The following is a 14007-nucleotide window of genomic DNA, read 5'->3' on the forward strand; positions in this document are numbered from 1 at the left end:
TGGAATTCGGAAGGGACTATATTTTGATTGGGTGCATGTACAGAAAAATAGGTGTTTTTTTTTAATCATTATCATATTTAAGTGAAAAGAACTTGTAGTCTTGCTTTGCGAACCCTTGGACAGAGTTTGAGCTAAAGAAACCCCTTTGGAAATGTGATGGATGAAAGGGTATAATTATCTCACTTATCCAGCTCAGTGAAGATGAAACACCTCATTTCTCCCAGCTACTTTACATAATTTTTTGAATTCTGAATTTTAACACACGTCTCTATGGGGAAATATTTACCCCTGTGAACCCTACGGAGTAAGCATGTAATGCACACAAGTCAATGGGAAGTATTCTGATTCATCCCATACAAGCTCTGCTGGTTTATGGTGATCTATTCTGTAAAATCCCTCCCCTATCCCCCTAACCCTGCTTAAATACACTTTGTTTTCTTACTATGTTCTTGTGGTACTAGATCTTAGTACAGAGTAGTTGAATTCATGAATGATAAAGTAGTCTTTATCACACAACTTTGAATGCTTGTGGTATTCTAACGTTTTCTTTGTTTTGACTACCACTGAAACAGTTCAAAATACATAAGGTTAATCTCTTTGATAAATCAAAGTCTTTTACAGTACTTTGTAGACAATAAGGTGATGATGATACCCCCTTATGCAAGGATAGTTGCCTGTAACTATATCTATTCATCGTATGTAGAACTAATCAACATTCCCAGATTTATTTTTTGAAGAAAAAAAACAACAACAATGTGCATCATTTTTAAAAGTGTCCCTTACGAAGAGCTTTACAACCCTTCAATGTACTCATTGTAGGGGCAAATATCATCAAAAATACATTTATGATTAAAAAAACAACAATTAAGAAATATGACCTCTACTATGGAGTCCCTTCATAGAGGGACTAGTCACTCATTTGAAATAGCGCCATCTACTGCGACATGATTCCTCTGATTGACAAGCTAGATGACGACAGCGCTCTCGGGCATTCATCCGAAAAAGGAACTGTGTAATGTAATTCTTATCATGTGCATCAAATAGCGCGATCGATGAATGTCATATCCAGAAATTGATGATACCGAGGATATGAAGCCTATTATGCCACAACCTACTATTATTCTTAAAACACCTCAAGTGATGCTGTTTTTCGTCATAACTTTGGAAATCACGCCGATGATATCGTATGTTTTTACAACTCCTTTAGCTTCACCATTTCTTTCTCCTCTTAGCGACTTCCTGTCCCCTTTTGGGCTCTCCACTTTTTTTTCTCAGCCTAAAGATTCTCGAAAGAAGTAGTCTATTTCACGTCATTTTGTCATTTTGTAATCATTGTAATCTTTAATTGTTGGTAATGTATCAACATTACCACATACTATAGTGTGAGCACATAATATTCATAAGCATGTATAATCATCGACATTATTTCGTACTATTCATGAGTTTTACTCTATGTAATGAGTAATGCATCTGTTATTATAGAGAAACGTATTGGATCTTCCTTACCATTCAATCGCTTTGTATTTCAAAACCACTGCACTGGTAGTATGGTTTGTTTATCGTTCAGGGAGTAGAACCTCGTCGTCATTTAAAGGCATAATTTAACATTTGCACATGAAACAAAAACCCAGCATTAGTGCTTCAAAATATTTCTAAAATGTGAGTTAGGGATAGAAACGACGAATGTAAAAATTGTAACTAGTATAATCGAAGTTATATATGTATTGTTAAATATGCAAAATGTGAACAGTAGTTGTAATAAAATTGTTTCCAGACTAAACCGTCTACAGTTATGGTTTAATGAGAAAATAGTGATATCTCCTTATATTTTAGGCTTTATTGCAAAAGTTTCACATGATAGGATGTTTTGTGATACATCTGACCGACACATATGCATCAAATGTGATACCTTGAACATTTTTATATCACTGCGCCCAAAGGTAAGTAAGAGCTTAAAGCTGAAAGTAATTTTACAACCCACAAGTGCTTACCCGATGGAATCATGATAACTGAATTAAGGTGAAAATGAATAACGACAACAAGAATCCCCAGTTTTTTGGTAAGTTCTAATCCCAAACCGTGATATGAGAAGACAATCGGTCATAAACCTACAAACAGCTCCATATTAAAACGGTCCTATTTTTTTTCTCATAATCAGTAGCGGTCATTAACGTGGTCGTTGGAATGGAAGACTGCTAGTCACTCGTGCACGACGTCAGTTCATTGAAGACGGCTCGCCACTCATTCAAGGCACCCTGCCACTCCTGGAAACTTTCCCGCCATTCTTCCGTATCGCCGGTTGTGCCAGTCTGGCTCCCTGATAAATACATAAAAGTTACAATAGCCATCTCGATTATGATATCATAGCAAATTGGTTTGGATGTATATAGAAACAGCTGTGGATAAAACCATCAATCACGGAGTCACTGGTTCGAATCCCCTATAGCTGCAGCGGTTTTGCCCCTGGGAAAGAAAATTAGTCCTAATTTTTTGGCTTCTTTTTTTTTTCTGGTAAAAATGACGAATAACATAACGATCATTTCCCAGGATGCGATTCTTAATTTCAATTTTTACTTGACTACCTGGGTGATCAAGTATTCTGTTAACAGAAAAAAGACTTTGGCAAAGGCTTTGTCAGTCATTTTGATGATAAAGGCTACTGCAAAGTGACAATTTAACTTCATGGTATATCATGTAGATTATGTCCAACTTCCGTATCTTTCCTGATATTTCTTTTGCTCGATTGTTGGCTTGGCTATATATAGATATATATGTATATCTTTAAAGATGTCTTAATTTTACTTTTCTCTTAAAAGCATTAGATTTAACTTCATTTTGGAACCCGAATATGACTATGAATTCGTTACCTGCAGTACTACATCACTTCATTATGAAACTCAATGGTATTGGGAGACCTACTCTACGTTAATGAGCCCAGCGAGAAACGGAAGTGAAATGATCCTTGGTATCCCCTTGTTGTTCTGACTGTCTTTGCCATACCTTTGATGTGAAAATAAAATGTGCTTACCGAGAAGCGCCCTCAAGCGAGGGATGTAGTTGTTCCAGAAAGCAATCCCTCTCGCCCTGACGGCTCTCCGGATGGTCAGATTGAGAGATAAATCCATGTACTTCAGCTCGGGGACTGTGAATTGCGGCCAGGTCGGCAGACTCGGGTCGGTCGTGGTATTCTCGCTCGGAGGCGTCGGATTCCTGCGACATGTGCGATAAGACGACAAAACGATAGTAAAGACGACAGTTACAACAGTAGTAATGGTAATACAGTTTGTAGCAGCAGTTTTGTGGTAGTAGTAGCAGTAGTAATAGTAGTAGTAGCTGTAGTAGTATTTTATAGTAACAATACTCATGCAAATGATAATGAGAAAGATAATAATGTTAACTCCTAATAATACGAAGAACATTGATTCCTATATTTCTATAATAACGCGAAGATTTGTACAAAAGTTAGTGGTAAACTTGTGGCTGACGATAATGTCTCACCTCATCTAATCTGCAACTGTTCAAAAGATCGCGAAATTTTAAATGTGAAGTAGGACCACTCCACCGGGTTTGACACTTTGTTCTTTGAATGTTCTTTGAATGAATAAAGCAGGATCTTTTACTTGCAAGAGTTGTAAGTCATTCTTAAACAGCACCTCCATTTTGATGTTCTATCCGAGAGACAGAGCGTTTTGCCAATTAACTAGAGGGGACGGTATGATTACACTTCGTTGTACATAATGCTGTATTTTACTTTTATGTTATGCTTTTTTTCTTTTTTTCGGATTGATGCGCTTAGAAACGTCAGTATTAAGCGCTATATAAATGTTATTCATTATCATTATCATTACACACAACACTGCTTAGGTATGTAGACATTGGTATCAAACCTGAACCTGTTGGATTGGGAGGCTGACGTGCTACAGATTAAGCCATGTCATTTTCGACGTAATCATGCTACTACTCTATATTACTCACCCTGTTTTAGCGAAATTTGTCCACATCCTCATCATTTGGGCGGACAGTGCCTTTTCCTCGTCGGTGAGCTCTCGTTTAAATTTTAGGATGTCTTTATCGAACGACCAACCGAACACGAACTGAAACTCTTCCGTGTGTCCTGCCCTCAGCCACGAGGGATTGACTGGTCCGACCCGATAAAAAGAGCTGACCAAGCGGGAAATAAAAAAGGACGAAATTTATCAGTACATCATAGAAGAAAACGACCAAGTTCAATGTCTGTTAAACATGCTTAAACTCGAAACCTTGTATCCGCGACCTCAAAGAACAATGTAAGAAATGCAAGGGAAATAAGTCCCTGAAAATGAGCCCAGTGAATAGAGTGACAATCCCGACAGGGTGCCGGAGGTTACCGTGAGGGTGTTGAGGAGCTACCGGGAGATGCCGAGAACATGCCGAGGACACGACGAGGACACGGCTAGGAGGTGTAGAGAAAGTGCCGATTAGGAACCGGGAAGTCATTGAAGAGGCACCGAGGAGATGCCGATGACGTGCCGGGGGATTCCGAGAACTGCCGAGGACATGGCCAGGAGGTGTCGAGAAAGTAATGAGGAGCCGGGGAGACACTAAAGAGGCACCGAGGAGATGCCGATGGTGTGCCGGGGGATTCCGAGAAGTGCCGAAGACATAGCTAGGATGTGTCGAGAAAGTGACGACGAGCCGAGTGCCATGGGGAGACTACAGAAGCACCAAAGAGGTCTCCTGCATGCGTGGAAGTGGCATCGAGCTCTACATAATTTGAAATATGCTCCGACTAACTCATGCTCGGAATCATCGTGACGCATCCCTGGCGAAGGGAGGGCAATCTTGATTCAAGATTATTGGCTTCGGAAACCGTTCGACCCGGATAGAGTTGGTACAAAAGTCCTTTCTGCTCCGAAGACAAATGTTGTTCGATATGAAAATCTGATGTGTTAGCAGAGCGAATTTTTAGTCTAAATCGCACACACGTTTAGAACGTTTTATACAGCTTACAGTAGGCTTTATTATTTAGTTTGTTACACCTTTTCTGTTGTGGGAGCGGCGTAAAAGAATAGTATAGTTGATGCTTAATGAATGCAAGTACAAATGCTTAAACAAGTGCATTGAACAATGTTGAAAGCACATCACATAACAAAGCTAAATACGATATGAAAACGCATTTATGGTCACGAAGCACATCCACTAACCTGCTGGGAGTATGCGTAAACATGTACTCGTACACATCGTCAACATCGCTTGTGACGTAATGTCTCAAGGTTGAGTCACTCCCGCTTCGCCAGATGTAGTCTCCATAATAGTCTACGTAGCCGTCGGAATAGTCCGCATCCGGGTAGTCAGCGTGACGCCAGTCGACGTACTCCTGAAAGACGGAGTCCGCGATGAGTTCTTGTCGGTCCGATCCGAGGAGGGTTGTCGCCACCATGGTCTCGAAGGTGGACCGGTCGATGTGGGGTCCTGTCTCGCTCTCAGTGTACTCTGGATAGAAACCGCGAATGCTGCTCGTGCCCTCCTGGGCGTTGAAGCCAATCATAACGCCCTGTGGTCGATTTCCTTCTCCCCGTGACATTAAATTCGCTGGCGTGTCCGTAAGAAAGACCCCATCCACCCGAATAAAGTACCCAGCAGTGTAGGCCTATAGAGAACACAAAAAATAAGACGTGTCGTTACCAACTCGAAATGTCATCATATATATATTTTAGGAATATTATATAGTTTGAGGGTAAAAAATGCCCCCAAACAAAAAGTATCGTTGTGATGAAACTTATCTTCCGTAGATATGAGATTGCGTGCAAGGCGTAAATAAACCAGCTCAGATGACATAATAGAGATACTGATTTATCGATGGACTTTCTCCACACACTCCCTAGTAGCGACGAGAACCACCCAGCAAAGTTATAATTTATCACAGCGTGTGGTTTTTCGTTCCTTACCTCATGCCCCCCCCCCCCCTTGACCTGATTGAAATGACAGAGAAATCCACAAACACCCGAGGTCCTAATAAAAGTTGGGTCTCATCTTTTACTACGACCACTTCATACCCGCATTTCATCAAATAAACTTTGAATACCTCTTTGAATTGTATGCTCTCTCGCATTTCATATACTAGTAAGTGGTTCTAATTATCTCTCAAAAAAGCTAAACCTAAATCCCTATCTCAACCAAAATTATACCATCCCTTTTGATAATCCTATCGCGTAAGTAGTATAACTAACAAACCAAACAATTCCAGTCACATTAACTACTACCTACAATTTGTATTTAATGCAATGAGTGATTTGATAAACTAAATTACCATAATCATATCCGTTGGTGTAGCGGAACAAACTTTACCTTTCGGAAATAGACGGGGCAATCTAAATAAAACCCTTCACTCTACTATCAAGATGGTTACGGTAATACCCACTCTCTAAACAAACAAAAGAGTATTAAATAAGAGTTGAGTTGCCAACCATATCCTGAATCTCAAGGAGTCTGATCTCGTCTACGGTTCTGAGGCAGGTAACCATGGCAACTGTGTCATCTTCAGGACATTCTGCGACCGATGCAAGAGTTCTAGCTTCCTTGCGATCAGTTTCCGGGTCATTACGGAAGTATCTTGGAGACAACGCGCTACCGCTCTGCAATTGAAACGATAGTGGGGCATTTATAAGCTTTCATATATTGTGACGTCATGCTCAAGAAGAAGTCTTTAAACTCCAAACCATTTTCCAGTCAGTTTGGTACTCAAAGGAGGCGGCAACATGGCTGATTTATCCGATTTGACAACGACAGTTTTATAGACTAAGGATATGCATTGTGCAATGTGCAGAGTCGGTGAGTTGTTAAAGTTACACAACTGTAATATGAGAGAAGATCGTGGTATATTTTAAAAAAAAAATAATGGAAGGTGAAAATGTCCAAGACACGTTAAATGTCCGACGCCGAACCTGACCACACCCACAATGCTGCCCTATCACCAACAATGTGAAATGCTATCGAAAATGACGGTTAATGAGAATCAATTCACTTCTTGTGGAGTCCTCAATAGCACCAGAAAGAAACTAACCTGCATGATTGCGCGACTGAAGAGGCCGTGAGCCAGGGGTGACAGAAGTAGGAACCCCACGCTACCCGCACCGGCACTCTGGCCGAAGATTGTCACACGGTCCGTGTCACCACCGAAAGCTGTCATGAAAAGAAGAAGAAGAGGAGGAGGAGGAGGAGGGAGAAGAAGAAGAAGAAGAAGAAGAAATAATACACATGTACTCTGGTCGTCTCCAGCGCATCTGAGATGAAACACAATAAACATGATGCATGATTTTTGCAACATGTTACATGGATCGCATCTGCAGGAAAGGGAAACGTGCCCTGATCGACATGGCTCATTTCGCATTTCATTTTGCACGACAGATGCTGAATGTTCACCTTGCAAGTTTTTACCTCAATGGTGTCATTCAATTAAACAATCTGCCACTTTGAAAACGCGTATCATCTTTTTTAGTGCCATACGCAGTTCTAATAAAGCAAAGTTTTATTTTTGCGGAACATGTAATTTAATAACCATCACTTATGTTATCATCCAAGTTGAAAAAGTAGAAGTATGAAACATATTCATCATTATACTGGCATAATTTTATCATTATACGATCAAATCTCCTGGTTGCTTCAATACGTGACTGAACTTCAACTTTGCAACATTTCTAGTCAAGGAAGCCACTAACCGTGAATGTTATCATGAACCCACTGCAGCGCTGCGATTTGATCCAACATGGCGTAGTTCCCGGGGGCTGCGTCATCGCCTTTATACATGGAATAAAATAAAAAATGTTGGTAATATACTTTGAAGATAATAATGACTACCGACAAAAAACAAACAAACAAACAAACACGACTATACCGAAAATACCATCACATGATACTTCCACTTACTGAACTTACAATGTTTTTAATTATTAGTGGAAAAGTGAGCAAAGAAAATGGGATTCCCGATGGAATCCCATTTTCTTTGCTCACTTTTCCACTAATAATTTATATTCTTAAAGAATTTATATTCTTTCTGGTCAGTTTATTCTGTCTTTAAATGTTTTTAATTGATACACTCTCACTTTCTGTAAGTAATGACCTAATTACCGATTAATCACCATCCCTGATAATCTTAACGAATGATTTGCACCTGTAGTGAAGACTCCGAATACGCCGACGCGATATCCAACGGTTACCACGATGACGTCAGAGCTAGCCGCCAATGAGGTTCCAGAGATTTTGGCGTTTGAAGCCCCGCCAAATTTGAAGGCGCCTCCCGGGATGTAAACCATTACATCGGCATTTGTCGGCTGCAAAAAGACAGTTCGTGACCCCAACATAGGGGAGACAGTAAGAAACAAATGAGACGAAATCACCATAGAATAAAAAAGTTAAGTACCATATTTCCAAAGACAAGAATACGTCACCTGCTGTAATGTTGCATACCAAACAGCTGCTATAGATAACAACCCATATTTTAGAATTTTACTTATATTTTCGTATCAATTATGTAGATTTTCCAAATCAACTTGTACATAATCTTCTGTTTACTAGAGTATATAGAATAAGAAAATGCAGTCTAAATTCATGTTTTTGTGAAATGCGTATCAAATTCTAGAACTTGCCAGCTTATTAAGAGAATACTTGGATTGTTGATTATAGAATAAACGCTATAATACTGATCTAAACTAATTCTATAATAAGTGAATTTGATGTTGATGGCATATTCGTTAATTGAGAGAAATGATAATGTCAATTGTTACATTGACTACAAATTGTAATGCAGTATAGTGACTGCATCGTTAATCCCAGGAAAATAAACAGATGTAAATAAGATGAAAGCGATGACATGATGAGAGCAAGGCAAACCTGAAGATTTGGCGCGAACACGTTGAGGTACAGACAATCTTCGCTCGCTGGAGCTTGGGTTGGGTCCGTCACAAAATGCGAGCAGGAATCGCGATAGTACGTGGCGTTCCAGTCGCCACCCCAGGGTGTCTTGGCGACCGGGGCTGCAAACCGGGTCGGCGGATCGGCGAATGGAACGCCCTGAAATCAGGAAAACATTCTCATTTAGGTTTCTCACACAACTGTTCTAAAGCAGCGGAGGTTCACAGCGTCTTGCAATCTAATGATGTCGAAAGGTAAAAGCCAGTTTTAGGCCCTAGTTGAAAATAAAGTTTGGTCGAGGTCCCCCGTGTACTTTTCATGTGTGTATGCAAACACCTGCGATACGATGTGCTCTCAGTGAAAATATGTTTACATGAGCATGAGTTTCAGTATCATATTCAATGATATATGCCTGTAGTGAAACACATCATATGATAATATAAACACTGATAGTTTAAGAGAAAGTCTACTATACAATGAAAAGTATAAGATATGCGTAGTAACGACTGGACATCCTTATAAGCGCTTGCCGAATAGTTTATGAAATTTATTGGGAATGTCTTGCCAAGATGGAATGGAACGTGATACTTAAAATGCGAAAGTTTAAGTTGTTCTGCATCCACCTAAGAAAAAAAAATCTCATTAACTGTGACCCAAAGAGGAATCGTTATATCTTAAGCCCCATTTAACGGCCCCATAATAGTTTGAAGATTTGTACTGTAAGGTGAAGAGAACAACTTTTTTTTTCTGTACTGTAGATACTGAAATATATTGTTTATTGTTAGTTTTGAGTGGACCTCTCGCTTCTCTTTTTTCCCTCTAAACATAACTTAGTATTTTGCTGACATGTATGTCTCTTTCTTTTTGCTAATTTTCGTTTCACACATGTTAATGCACTTATAAATATATTCTTTTGATATAATTCCTGATGTATTCTGAGTTATGTTTTGTTGGAAGAAAAATGAGAGTGAAAATGAATGTATGAATGAATGAATGAATAAGTTAATCCGTGATATTATCACACATACAGAAATACAATCTAGTCATAGGTAATGCTTCACGTGAATAAGGTTTCCTATCCTTTCCTGCTATGAACAGCATTCATATATATATATATATATATATATAGGCGACATCTTCTGTTATCTACATTGTCTCAACTATAATTTCACTTAAGATGACAGAGGCGTGCGGTAGGAATATCAGCATCATCACACTATATATATATATATATATATATATATATATATATATATATGTGTGTGTGTGTGTGTGTGTGTGTGTGTATACATGTACGTATATACACGTATATGCAATATAGGTCAAATAGTCTTGACAGGAAGAGCTAGCAGACGGTGCAGTCATTCCACAGTCCCCTCCTTCCTGTCACGACTATATACCAAATAATGCAGTAACCATCACGTACGTGGTCAAGGCAATTTCACGTTAATATATATACCGTATGTCCCCCCCCCCCCAAAAAAAAAAAAAAAAAAATACAACGGGAGCTCCGCAATGATATCTTTAAAAATAATGAATCAGTCTAAATACAATTTCAGGGTATGAAGCCATAACTCATATCCCACATCCTACAGAACAGAAAACCCCATTCGATTTGCTTCAGTGGTCAAAGAGAAATGAGGAATTCTTCTAGAGGATGTCAGGTATCTCTTCTCTCCAAGTGTTGTCTATTGTATCCACACACAAGAGCGTCGAAGCGCTAAACTTGGAAGAATCAGACTCATGACATGCTTTACAACAATCCACATTTCTCTGTGGCCGCTTAACCATGAATAGGGTTTTCTGCAAAATAGAGCTAAGATGTTATATTTTAAGACCTTGAAGTAGCATTTAGACAGTTTAATCATATTGGGTGTTATCAATGCGAAAATCTTATTGTATTTTTTTGGGACATATATATATACTTATAATTATATACATTATATTATGAGAGACAGACAGAGAGATGGGGAGGGAGCGAGAGAAACGCGTGTAACAATTAAGTGTGAAGGCACTATATTTTCACTAGAAAGATTCTTCTTACTCGTCTTTTTTAAGGTGTGTGTGTGGGGGGGGGGGGGGGTCCCTTCTTCAGAAGTGTAGAAACTTCTGAAGAAGGGATCCCCTCTTGAGAAACCCGTCCAACTCAGTTCGTTTGCTGCTGCAATGGATGGTTCCTGTGAGCTTCTATACCTACAGGACAGGTCCTATCGACCTGCAGGGAGTTGTCGGGAAGCCTTTTCAGTCTCGAAACTTGCAAGTGAGGTTTTAGTTTCAGAACCCCAAAAGAGTCTCTGACATTATGTTTACATCGAGTGTTTGAGTGTGATTTGGAGACAATGAGTGTGGTTTAGAGACAGAGGTAAATAAGACAGTGTGTGTAAATTCAGTGTGCAATGGAGTCTATAATGATTATACACACGTAGACTTGTTGCATATGAAAATGTGTACTCTGCATGATTTAAAGGACCTAATGTACGATGTCCATCAACCTTGCATTACACATCCCAATGCTTCAGATTCCAGAGTTCTACTTACCTTGTATTTATATTCAAGACCACTACTACTATTGACCGGCTCACGTATAGTCATATAGGATCAACAAGGGTTGTCCAGGTACTCACGCTGTTTAACTTATAAAAGGTCCAGTTTACCTTTGGGAGCAATGATTTCAAAAATGTTCAAGATATCACATTTGATGCATATGTGTAGGTCTGTTGTATCACAAAACACAAAATATGCGGAGATATCAGCATTTTTCTCAATAAACCATAACTGTATACGGTTTAGTCTGGAAGCATTATTAATTCTTATTATAACTATTGTTCACATTTTGTGTATTTAACAATATTTAACATCGATTACACGGATTCAAATTTTTACAGTGGTTGTTTCTATCCCTAATTCACATTTTAGAACTATTTTAAAGCACTAATGTTGGGTTTTTGTTTCATCTACAAATGGTAAATTATGCCTTTAAGTTGTAAACCTTATCGCATGGGGGATAAGGTGGTGAGAAATGCGCAAATATCCCTGCCTTTTTCCCCCACGAACATTGTTCAACGTTATCATTTCATGCGTTACAATCTTAAACTTACCAGATACACATCGACCTTAGTGTTGACCCCAATAAACTGATCCTCTACGAAGTCGACGGTTTTCCCAACCAGCCTTCCTCCAGCGACATCAACGTGGGGATCGGGGTCCTGGGCGAGACTTGCTCCGATGAGAAGCCCGCATAGCAGCCACCTCATTCTAAACACTCGTGGATTTCTATCGGCCATGGTTGGTCTAACGTCTAACGTACCCGTTGTCCAACCGGGACTATAATGAAATTCATATAGGCTCGGAGGCTTAATAGGTGCGTTTGTGGTGTAGGGCCTAGCTTGGCGTGTTGTATTTGCACAGGAGTGAAGGCCGAAAAGAATAAGGACAACCGTCCCCTTTTTCTGGTATGCTATGCTCTCGCTTTGTTGAAAAAGGGGGAGAATCATTACACATGCAGACGCTATTATTGTTGGTGTCCTCCACAGTCACAGCGCATACTTACATGACAGTGCATTTATTTCAATTGAATGACTGAACCACCTATCACCTCACTATAAATTGTATTAACATTACCCATCACCTCACTATAAATTGTATTAACATTACCCATCACCTCACTATAAATTGTATTAACATTACCCATCACCTCACTATAAATTGTATCAACATTGATAGGCAATGTTGACTTATATTGATACTTCCAAATATGTATGCATTTATAGTTACCATAAACCGTACGTCAAAAATGTTGAACTTTGCTGAAACGAAGTCCATCAGACATAGCGGCCAAAACAGTCATTATCTTGTTTGGCACATAAAATTCTCCAACATTATATTGTCCAAAGCCCCCGTTGTGTACGAAAATCTAATGTGTCTATATTCAGGGAGAATTATAAATGGTAGGAACTCCCACAATAGCCAATGAACTTGTGCATTGTGATTGTGATTGTGTTTTATAGGGTGAACGTCATGATCGAGTTCGACACCCACAAGTCATTCAGCCCACGAATTATATATAATATAGTCCACGAGCCATACAACCTGCGAGTCATACTAGGTGTTCTAAAAACATTTCCCATTTTTGATTCTTAATAGTTCAAAAACTATATATCAGATAAAACTGTCATGAGCTATTACTCATAATCAATGACATTTTATCTGATATATAGTTTTTGAACTATTAAGAATCAAAAGTGGGAAATGTTTTTTTGTAACACCTAGTATTAAACAGACCACGAGTCACACTGCCCACTATAGTTATCAAGTAGAATGAGCCAGCGAGTCATACAGTCCACCAGTTCGACACTAGGCAAATCAGGCCAATGTAAGCAGCTATTTTATTCAGCATGCAGCTGATCTCTATGGAAGAACAAGATCATTGGTGAAATTAGATGATCTGCGGAGATCTGTGGGGAGTGCTCTTCTAGTTCATAGTACATTAAATATCCCCCAATAATTATGAAAGAATTCTGAATATTTTTGATCAAACACTAAAAACAATATGCTCTCCAAATCAGAAAAAAACCCCAATATGCTCTCCAAATCAGAAAAACAAAACAAAATCACGTTGTATATTTTCCATATGCATTGCGGAAACATGCACACTTCCTAATATTTTTGCACCTAGAAATTTACCTTTCGATATCACATATCTGCTGTGATTAGGCCCACAGCTACGCGCCATCTATTGACGAGTAATCAAAGAATGAACTATAGGTCTCACACCCATAAATATTTCCCCATAGGGATGTGTGTTAAAAATCAAATTTCAAAAAATTCTGTAAAATAGCTGGGAGAAATGAGGTGTTTCAGCTTCACTTACCTGGATAAGTTAGATCTACCCTTTCATCCATCAAATTCTCAGGGTGGATAATTCAGTTCAAATTCTGTCCAGGGGTCCGCAAAGCCAGACTACGAGTTCTTGTCACTCAAAAAATCACCCATTTTCCGTACACGTACCCAATGAAATATAGTCCGCTCAAATTCCACCAGAAAAGCTTTCATCTTCCAAACAAAATGCAATTTGTAGAGGAATTCATACTCAATATCTACAGCTATTCAGTTTTTTGC

General features: G+C 39.1%; 1 protein-coding gene across 1 annotated transcript; it reads right to left on the reverse strand.

Annotated features, from left to right (window-relative positions):
- Positions 1-2195: 2195 nt before the first annotated feature.
- Positions 2196-12173, reverse strand: LOC139711730 (carboxylesterase 5A-like). The gene is made up of 10 exons (XM_071623587.1): positions 11988-12173; positions 8869-9048; positions 8150-8309; positions 7698-7775; positions 7043-7161; positions 6447-6614; positions 5184-5629; positions 3976-4161; positions 3029-3210; positions 2196-2317 (listed from the first exon to the last, which is right to left on the reverse strand). Exons 1-10 carry the CDS (start codon positions 12171-12173, stop codon positions 2196-2198), a joined length of 1827 nt encoding a protein of 608 aa, XP_071479688.1.
- Positions 12174-14007: the final 1834 nt, after the last annotated feature.

This window comes from Diadema antillarum, unplaced genomic scaffold (genome assembly GCF_040938485.1).
Source record: "Diadema antillarum isolate AM-2024a unplaced genomic scaffold, OU_Dant_1.0 seq00001698_RagTag, whole genome shotgun sequence".
In the NCBI taxonomy this organism is placed as follows: Eukaryota; Metazoa; Echinodermata; class Echinoidea; order Diadematoida; family Diadematidae; genus Diadema; species Diadema antillarum.

Bases quoted from the DNA above. Each gene is read 5' to 3' on its own strand.
- LOC139711730 (XM_071623587.1), bottom strand. From the start codon at position 12,173: ATGGCCGATAGAAATCCACGAGTGTTTAGAATGAGGTGGCTGCTATGC. The intron at 3,211-3,975 runs GTGAGTAATATA...CACATGTCGCAG, and splicing joins ACAAATTTCGCTAAAACAGG to GAATCCGACGCCTCCGAGCG. The intron at 2,318-3,028 runs GTAAGCACATTT...TGTATTTATCAG, and splicing joins TCGCTTGAGGGCGCTTCTCG to GGAGCCAGACTGGCACAACC.